Raw genomic sequence first — 10,417 nt, 5'->3', positions numbered from 1 at the left:
GAAAACAATAAACAAACAAACAAATGAATAACTCACTAAATCAATGAATAAATAATCTAGATTCTCACTGAAAATGATTTAATTCTGCTGAATGATTTAATTACAATTATTCAGTGTCACTATATCACATCGTAATGTTAAAGGGTTTTCTGATTATCCAGGAAAAAGTTCTGAATAGAGTTTTGTGTTGAATAAACCTAAACAATAACACTACAGACTCTTATTAACTAATTATTAAATGAATAATAATTTATTAAGAAATGATGGTTAGTATGCACTAATTCTGTAGCTGATACATTCGGATACAGATACACATTAAAATCAGAAACTGAATCACAGCTAAAGCACATAACCATCAGTTCCTTGTTGTTTCCATACACAGTTATTAATGTGCTGATGTTATTTACTCTACAGGTTGTTAAAAAGTGCTGATGCAGAGGAAGCCTGCAAGTGTCTCACTAACATTGTGGGTAAAAACCCGTTACTGCACAAAGAGCTGAATCTGAGCTACAGAACTGAAGACATTAAAGTGAATCAGCTCTCGGCTTTGCTGCAGGATCCACATTACAGACTGCAGAAACTCACGTAAGACACAACTCTACATGTGGGGATCGAACCGAGTGTAAACAGTTAAACACTTTTCTCTTAACATTCCAGGACATTTAGATAAATTTACTATAGATAGTGATGTAATGGCTGATTTGTAGGTGTACATCTGATTTCATATTTTTGTTTTTATACATCAACACAATGGATTTTACATGGAACTTTAATTTAAAATAAACATGAATATTACACTAACTCTTTATAAATTATAGAAATAAAAAAAACAGTGCCTCTATTTTGATAAGCTCAAAAGTAATGGAACAAACTATCACAGAAACAAAAATGCTCATAGTGAATTGCTCGTAGCAATTTTGGTCCTACTTTTATGAGTAGGAGTAAGAGCAATTAAATTAAATTTTTTAATGTAATTTTCTTTTTTAATAAAATTTAATTTGTATAGTGCTTTTAAAAATTGTCATTGTCGCAAAGCAGCTTTACACAATCCAAAATTATGGAAATGTGTGTTAAATGTGAAAAATGTGTATGAATCAAAATGATTAGATCGTCCCAACATTCATTCATCGATGTTCTTAAAATGTGAAATCACTTCTATCTCTATCAAAAAGTAGGAGAGTTCTGGAGGTCCTAACTGGTTAGTAGTAGTGAGGAAATGGTGTTCAGGCAGAGACACGCGCAGAGGAGAGACGTTTTGGTAACACAGAGAGACAGAGAGGACATAAATGATCCCTTTGGACGAACAAGGAATACTTTTTTTAGTAACACATCACATGGGGTCTGTAACTGGTTCTTTAACACATTTGGTATTCTGTCACCACAGGTGAATACTACTTTACATTTTTTAGTAACAGTGAAGATGCACCTTTGAAACAGTGATGATTTGGGTTTGGCACAGGCGACGATGTGGGAAATAATAAATCAAACTTTGCTCTTACAGCACCACAGATCATGTGCAGATTCCTACATTTCCCTCACATTATCCTGCTTTGATCACAAATTAGAATCAGGGCACTAACAAGGTAACTGACCCACACGGTGACGTGAAAAATGTGACGTACAAACTAGTGATAGAAAACTGATTGTGCAAATATCACCAGCATTCTGGTTTAGTTTTTATTTTCCGCACCCACTGTGCTGCTCCTGGTGAGATTCTGCCCTGGACAGCTGCCCATGTCACCCCTACCTCAGTCTGCATCTGGTTATGTTTTCTGTGTTAGAGACGGACAATTCTCCATTGTGTATCCCAGGAGAAACTGATATGTTTTTTGCTGTAACCAAACGTAGTTATTACACATTTTTATGAGACACTGTTGGGGGAGGGGCAAACATAATGGGTTTCTTGGGGACAGGCACATTGTGGTGGATTTGAGGCATGAAGGGACTGTGCATGTGGACAGAGAGAGGTTGAAAATGTGTGTAAATACCCCTGATAGTTGGGAAGCACAGGTCTGGAGTCAGGTCAGGCTCAGCAGCTTTCTATATGTTGATGCTACAGCGGGCTGTCACACCTCATAAGTGCTTAAAACAACAGTCTGTGGAGTGTCAGACAGGTCAAAACTGGCTGGAGGTTGATTATTGTCTTTGTCAAAGCAAGAAGTTGTTAAGATCCTCCACCTGGTTTCCAGTGTTGTTAGTTGCTGTAGACTGTGTGTGATTTTTCCTTTTGTAATCTGTGATGGTCTGGATGCTTTGTCACATCCTTCATGGATTTGTTACTATTAATGTCCTCTTCTATCTGAGGTTTGTAGTTGCATTTTTCAGACCTGATGTCTCTCTTGAGGTTTGCGCAGACAGTGCTGCAGGCTGAGAGATCTCATGATTTGAAGGTCATGTCTCATATTTATAATCAGATGTTTGACTTTGCTGTTCGTCCATGTATCCTCATTTGGATCACTCAGATGCTTTTGCTAACGGTGACATTGTCAGCACAGTGGTTAATGTAAGACAATGAAGTGTCCACCTCCATGTCTGTCTCATGGACAATTATATTCCATTCTGTATGTTCAAAACATAAGTTCTAGTGCTAGCTTAGCGTTAGCATGTGGCAGCATGTATACTGCCATGACAACAGTGACTGTATGTTCCCTAGGCGAGTGAAACGGTCAGAAATAAAGCATTAAATATTCCAAGTATGGAGAGCAGAATGTACGAGTGTGTTCATGTTGGTGCATCATGTTTCATTAATGTAAACACAGAGCTCTGTCGGCACGATGAAGTGAGCGGCCTGCTGGCTCCACTGTGGTATTCAGTATGTTGTGGTTCAGCCATGTCTCCATAAAAATCTAAATACAGCCTCGTTTATGGTCCTCTGTGTAGCGATGGTCAGTCTGAGCTTTTGTTAGCGACTGATATTACATTATTTATTTATTTATTTATTTATGCCCAGGCAGTGTATTAACCCAGTAACCCAGAATGACTAAGTACTTTCCTCTCTCTCTCTCTCTCTCCTGCAGAGTCTGTAATTAAAATCACGTTTAGTAATTAATAAATTGTACAGTTGAGTTTTGTATTATAACCCTAATGGTTATGTTTTTTAGTTCTCACCCAGTCATATGAGTCTGGTAAAAACAGAAGAATGTGTGTATGAAGAGCACAAACCACAGTTTAATATAGTAGTTTATAATACTACTTTAGTCATTTCTATATCTTTCCTTTCTCTGTTGGACTAAACAGTATTTTCTCTCTGCAGACTGTGTAAGAGTGTAAGTGTGAAATCCTGCACTGATGTGGTTTCAGCTCTCTGTACAAATCCATCACACATCAGAGAGCTGGATCTGAGGTGGTGTGAACTAGGAGACTCAGGAGTGGAGAAGCTCTGTGATCTACTGAAGAAACACGAGTGTAAACTGGAGACACTGCGGTGAGTAACTCAGTGATGTGATGAAACAGCTTTAATAACATGCAGTAACAATTACAAAGCTCTCGCCAGCACTAACAAGTAATGTCTAACTAACATGTCTAACCTGCTGTTTAGATCTGATTTATTATCAGTAATAAAGAGTAAATAAGGATTTATTTGAGGAGGATGTGGGATTAGGAACAAGTAGTGAGAGGTAGACACTCACTAAAGGACACCAGAAAAACATCCACACTGGACGTCTCATGACCGGCCGAATGTGTTATGTGTTAGGTCTTAAGATGTCCACAGAGAGACATATTTTCCAGGGACCGATCAGAACCTCACAAGGACATTTAGATTACATTCAGAATTAGTGAGAAAGACATTTATTTCCAGATGTATATTGGACATTCAGGTTAGAATTTTTTTTGTCCTGTGTAGGGCAATTTATAAATTGTAACTATCAGTAATTTAGAGAACTCTTAATGTGGACATTAAATTTATACATAAACACCAATATTTACTAAAATAATGACAAATGCATTTATTTTAAGCATTGCTGTTCCAACATTTATGAACAATTACTTTAAACCGATTCAGAGCTATTTAAAGTGGTACACACATCTTCAGCAAATAAACACAAATAAAAAATAAAACTATAAAAAAATATATGATAAATATAATAGTACATTACTAAATCCTACAGATGTCGCCATTAAAAACGCACGTTTCGAGAAAAGGGATCCTGCGAATTGCCTCGGCTGCGCGCGGCAAGCTGTGAAAATCCCCTTCATTACCTGTAGGGGGCAGTCGTGTTTCAGTCTGAAGTATTGTCTGTCTAATGAAGCCGAAAATGTGTTATGTCTCTTTGGCGCCCGTTGACATCAAGCGACAGAGCTCATAAACGTGTCGAGCTCAAACTGTAAATACTGATATGTATTTATTCTTCATTTTCAAAAGTATAAAATCCAACTATTAAGTCTGATTTAATTGCTATCATTAATCATTTTAAATTGTATAATCTATTTTAGGCAGAGGCGTCCACTCTGTTTTCTTAATTTATCTAAACCCCCTACAGTATTTGCCAACAGCGCACACAGTTTGATAAATTCACACCTATCGTGAATGAAAGGTGAGAAGAGATTCCGCAGAATCTTCTGACACAGTGCTTGCTCTGAAGGACTATACAGTGGTTACTTAATCGGAATGTAGGTTCTACCGTCGCGGCGCTCGGCGGTAGCATTTGGCTTTGTGCGTTTGCTGGCTTTTACCGCTGAGTGGCGCTATATAACTACAGACTGACGCCTCATGCCTTAGTTCATTCTCTGCTGGATTAATGAGACACGGAGTTTTAGAACTGCACGTAGTAGCGGATAAAATCAAGTAAAACATTGTAGTTAAACAAATTTATAATCACAGAACTAAAATTACAGTACAAATGTAGAATTCACACTGACATGCGGGCACACAGCTGACGATAAGTGTTGGTGCGCGGAGTGGCAGAACTGAGCACGAGGAGGCAGCGCTCCTGCACACATTTCCCCGTGACGGCGCTTCTCCCGTTGTCGATGGCCGGTGCGAGTCCTCGCTGACGCAAAAACTTAACACAAACGTCCTCGCAGCCTTTTCCTCTACGGCAGCGGGGCTGCGAAGGCGGGCACGGTGCGGGAGTGAAGATGCAGCGGGAGCTCGCACAGCTCTTTCTCGTGCTGTCCTCAGCGCGGAGATCAAAGGGCGGAATTCTAGTGTCCTTGTTTAAAGTCCCTGGGCGCGTCACATCGCCCCACTGACATGCTACTTTTATATTCTCCATTACATCACGTACTTCTCAGACCTCGGACAAAACTCCGCGCCTTGCTTTTATAATGCAGAGCAAGCCCGAGATCATATTAACGTTAATTATCGGTACGTTACCCAAACGACTCAGTTCAGATGTAAGTAAATGGATAGAAAGTAAATGGCTGTGCTGTTTGGGGGAGGGACGTGCTAATGATTTGGTCGGCTCTGTGTGTGTGTAAGAGAGAGGGGTGTCGCGGTCGTTGATTATTAAGTGAAACAAAGGCTCAGCTGAAAAATGTTAGGCACATCTGTCACTTAACCCCCAATAAAAGGTATTTGAGTGTTATGATAGTTGTAATATAACAGATGCACACTGAATACCAAACCTAAACCAGGCATGAAGATTAATAAAACAAGATAGCCCCCATACCCGTTTTTTTAAAATAAAAATACCAAAGAATATTATTGTTTATAGAGTGATTAAAAACAATGCAATTTACGCTATTTTAAGAAAAATCTCAAGTTCTTCCATTCCAAGGATTAAAAAGGTAACAATGTCAACTTTAGAATCTAGAATCTAGAAGATTAAAATTACACAAATTTAAATCACTGAAAGTCAGCCTCAGATTCAAGAGGTTTTTAAAGTGGTGAGAAGTGCATTTCAGTTTCTCTGAATGTATAGGTGACAACAGCTGATTCACACCTGGGGAGGGTGAATAATTTGTATTTGAATGTTGTCTGGCATTGTAAAGCACTATAGTGACACTAAAAGAACAACCCAGGATTTATAGGAATAAGAGGCCCTGATTATACTGCATAAATATTATTTAGCACAAAAAAATTCCTCACGCTCGGGAAACCTATAAGTATCAAATACTTGGGGTTTGTTGGGTTACAGTGGATTTTACTACGCGGTGTGAGTGCAACGGCCATCCGTCCGCTCGCGCTGACTCTGCTCTCCGCGGATGGCCGGACCGGCCCCTCCCACCTCTCGCTCCTTTGAAGTCCCTGAGCCGCGTTCCATTTGCCCCGCTTGCATGCCGCACTTCCGCGTTGTTGCACGCGCGTTGCATACACAGCGCGTAGTAAAATCCAGTGTAGCCCAACAAACCCCGAGTATTTTATAGCGCGCGGTGCAAGCCCGGAATCATTAGCAACGATAGCTCACCAGTCGTGTGTAATTCCGCGGTCCCGCTGCTTCGCATGTCTGAAGGGGAGGCCGCCTAACTAGTGAGCGAGGAGCGATATTGATTTGGGCGCACGCCGTGACAGGCTGAAAAAAACGTTGTCAGATTAATGTGCAAAAACTATATAATAAAACTATATAAGACTACATGGCCTTTATAAGACTCAACTTTTATTTAATCGCACTCACAATAACGAAAAAACGTAATGCTTTTGTAAATGTTTAAAAGCAAATAAGGTGCGCGGTTCTGTATTGTTTTTGGTAAACTTGAGCGCGTCAGAAAATGAACGCAAACATTTATTTTAAATGGTCAGAGTCAGTCTGCTTGCTGTTTTCCCGACGCATTCATAATCGTTAGTCTACTTCTGCCGGTGCGCTCTGGAAAACTTCATGAGTGCTGATTTAGACTACATAGGAAATTAAAGAGGAGGATTACGATGCCGAATCGAAGTCCTGAGCCCAAACCTCATTTAAATTAAATTAACAAATATTATAAGTAAAAAACAATAGCCCACGTTCAGAAACCGTTTATAAATTCTTTCCGACATGAGTTGGGCCGGTGTTATGCGCAGAGCGCCGGGAGATTTCCTGAAGCTCCCAAATCGCGGGGCATTTTTTCTAAATAGACGCTATCTTTAATAACTGATGGAGGTTTTGAGCTCTATACACATGCATTCCTGCCTAAACAACTCTTAAAACTACACCTGTGACACAATAACAGTAATATTTCGAACATTCTGCAGGCTGATATTTGGAGAAACGAAAGAATAATGAATAAACCAGTATATTTGTAAACTACATCTCATATGAGCCAACATGAGCAACCCAACAATGTTTTTAAAGTACCTGAAATAATCCAGAACTTAAATAACAATAAACAGATACAGAGATACGTTATATAACAGCCACTATTGTATTTACTGCAACGAGCGAAAAAATGTCACTTTGCGCCACCTGGCGGCCATTTTACGATGACTTTGAAATGCAACTGATTTATTTTGGCCGCTGACGTTTTTACACGGTGGTGAGCGCGACGGTAATAACCATTCCAATTGAGTAACTACTGTACCCGACAAGAATATAGAGAATAAAAATCATGTTTATAATAAGATAAATAATTAAATAATAAAATAATATAAAATTTTACTTTATTTTAGAACTTTATCTAAAAGCCAGACCGACCAAGTTTCTCATTCACTGCTGAAGTAGTTAAATATGCTTATACTGTAGATACGTAGGTTACATTTTAAAAGTACAATCGCAAGTAAATTACAAACTGCATGTAATGTTGTAAAATATAAATAAAACAGTATTAGACACAAATATATGATATGGTAGTATATAAAATGAAAAAGCTCAACGAGTGCTCAAATGTAAAGCAAACGCAATTATTAATTTATTGTGTGTATTTAACTTCATTCAGCCGTTTAAGTTATATAAAAAATAACGTTCCTACCAGCCTACTATTATTTTCTGTTCAAATTTAAAGATGCCCGCGCATGTGTGCAAAAAGACGAATACAAAGAATACAAAAGTGTATAATCTTTAATAAAGTTAGCCTAATACAATATTGTTTCCAATGCTATAGCAAACATGATTTTGTTTTAGTCTATTCGCTGAATACAACGCGACAGCGTGCTCCGAGGTGACACCCAGATCCCCCAGTTACTGTAATCCCTTTTCTCACCTTTCATTCACGATAGGTGTGAAGTTATTAAACCGGTTTCACTTATAGGGGAATTCACAGAATTGAGGAGTTTAAAATGATTTAACAAGACCGAGCAGACGTTGCTGCCTTAAATTTATTTTGCCAGCAAAACTTAAAAATATTCTACAGTAGGTGGACAACCAGAATGGTTATTACCGTCGAACTCACTGCCGTGGGAAAACGGCAGCAATCAAAATAAATCAGTTGCATTTTAAAGTAATTGGTGAAATGACCGCCAGGTGGCACAAAGTGACATTTTTCACTCTACGCAGTTTTAAAATATAATGAAGTCATAAAAAGTCTTGAAAATATGTTGTATCGAAAAAATACTATAGTGATTGTAATTTACACATCTGGGAACTTTATACAACAAAAATGAAAAATCTGAACCAGAGATATTGATATTTATTGTATAATAATGAGTCAAAAAAACAAACATTAGTTAAATGTTGTTTGGACAGAATATCAAGTTCACTAGCTGATCATTTTATTTGTACAAAGAATGAACTGTTATATAGCCTATCTCTGTTTGTATCTGTTTATTGTTATTTTTAAAAAATTTATTCAAAAATACATTAAACTTTAAATATAGAAATAACTGGTAAAATAGCCTTTCAGAATAAAACATTACAATAACTCAAAAAAGACGCACTAAGAATGCTGTGGTGTTTCTGTAAACACTGTCAAGAACTAACCTGAGATGACCAGAAGACGTAGCTTTAGCGGTTAGCCCTGTGTAGCATGACTGGTAAACCCAAACGCGGAGTGACACGAATAGGCAGGATAATCAGGCAGTTAGTCTAAGGACTCTCACGATTGGGGAGCAAGGGAAAGACACAATCTAACCCGCGTCCTATAAATACACACTCAGCAAGAAAGCGAAGCCAAAAAGGTGAGTACTCACAGTTAGATGACCTCAAACGAGGCAACATGGGGCAACTCAATGACTGAGCGTTGTACTGTGGTTTGTTTACTCCTTTTATACTTCCTGGTTCGCGACCGCATTACTTCCGGGTCCTAGTGCCGGTCGCGGCTTGAGTGTGCATGACAGTACGCCCCTGTCCAGGACTGGCTCCTGACGGTCCTGGGGTGAAGGATACCCGACGACGGTAGTCTCGAATGAGTTCGGGGTCGAGGATGAACCGGGCCGGAATCCACGAGGGCGTGAATCGAGGATCCGACGCACGGTGTAGGCGGGACCACCGTCAATGATGCGGGGAGGAGTAGCAGGGGGGGTGGGTGGAATCATTGGAAAGGTGATGAAGGGTTTTAGTTGAGATGTGTGGAAAACCGCGTGGATCCGGAGCGCCGCAGGCAGCTGGAGCCGGTAGGTGACAGGGTTTATCCTTAGGGTGATGCGGTATGGTCCTATGAAGCGAGGTGAGAGTTTCTTGGATTCGGTGTGAAGGTGGAGGTTCTTTGTGGATAACCATAACTTGTCACCTACTTTGTACAAACGTCCCGGAGGGTGTCGACGGCGGTGTTGAGTGGTGTATTGTTGATTGGCCTTCTGGATAGCGAGGTTGGCTTGGTTCCAGAGCCGTCGACACCTACGGACCAACTGTTGGGCCGATGGTACGTCGACCTCCGGTTCTTGATGGGCAAACATCGGAGGTTGGAAACCATAGCATACCTCAAATGGGCTTAGGTTGGTGGCTGATGAGACGTGCAGGTTGTGGGAAAGTTCTGCCCATGTGAGGTAGCGGGCCCAGGAGCACTGGCGGTCGGCCACAAAACACCTTAGGTAGCGCTCCAGTTGTTGGTTGGTCCGTTCCGTCTGACCATTAGTCTGAGGATGGTATCCGGATGACAGACTACTGGTGGAGTTGATCAGACGGCAGAAGGCCTTCCAGAACCGGGCGGTGAACTGGGGCCCCCTGTCCGAGACGATGTCTTTGGGGAACCCATGCAGGCGGACTACGTGTTCCAGTATTAGTTCAGCGGTGGTTTTGGCTGATGGGAGTCCGGTGAGGGCCACCAGGTGCACAGCCTTGGAGAACCGGTCAACAATGGTGAGGATAGTGTTTTTCCCTTCGGAAACCGGCAGGCCCGTGATGAAGTCCAGGGCGATGTGCGTCCAGGGCCGCCGAGGAACAGGAAGTGGTTGGAGCTCTCCCGGGGGTGGCTGATTGGTGTCCTTGGCCCTGGCGCACACCGGGCACACCTGGACGAACTCGATGATGTCCCTTCTCATTGATGGCCACCAGAACACCCGTCGGATGAACGAGAGGGTCCTTCTTGTCTCTTGGTGTCCGGCGACCGCGGAGGAGTGGCCCCATTGGAATACGTCTGATCTCACGTTCTGGGGTACGTAGAGTCGTCCAGGCGGCACGCCTGCCGG

At 40.9% G+C, this 10,417-nt stretch overlaps 1 protein-coding gene across 4 annotated transcripts in view; it reads left to right on the top strand.

Moving 5' to 3' along the window:
* The window catches only part of LOC128527602 (NACHT, LRR and PYD domains-containing protein 3-like), a 159,120-nt gene that overhangs the window by 131,098 nt on the left and 17,605 nt on the right, over positions 1-10,417 (top strand). For all 4 annotated transcript variants that reach the window (XM_053500067.1, XM_053500066.1, XM_053500068.1 and 1 more), the window contains 2 exons: positions 415-585; positions 3,254-3,424. In XM_053500067.1, the coding sequence (XP_053356042.1) occupies positions 415-585; positions 3,254-3,424 (342 nt within the window). The remainder of the gene's footprint in view (positions 1-414; positions 586-3,253; positions 3,425-10,417) is intronic.

Source organism: Clarias gariepinus, chromosome 7 (genome assembly GCF_024256425.1).
Source record: "Clarias gariepinus isolate MV-2021 ecotype Netherlands chromosome 7, CGAR_prim_01v2, whole genome shotgun sequence".
NCBI lineage: Eukaryota > Metazoa > Chordata > Actinopteri > Siluriformes > Clariidae > Clarias > Clarias gariepinus.
Note: the sequence above shows the minus strand (reverse complement) of the source record. Positions and strands in the feature narration are given on the sequence as shown.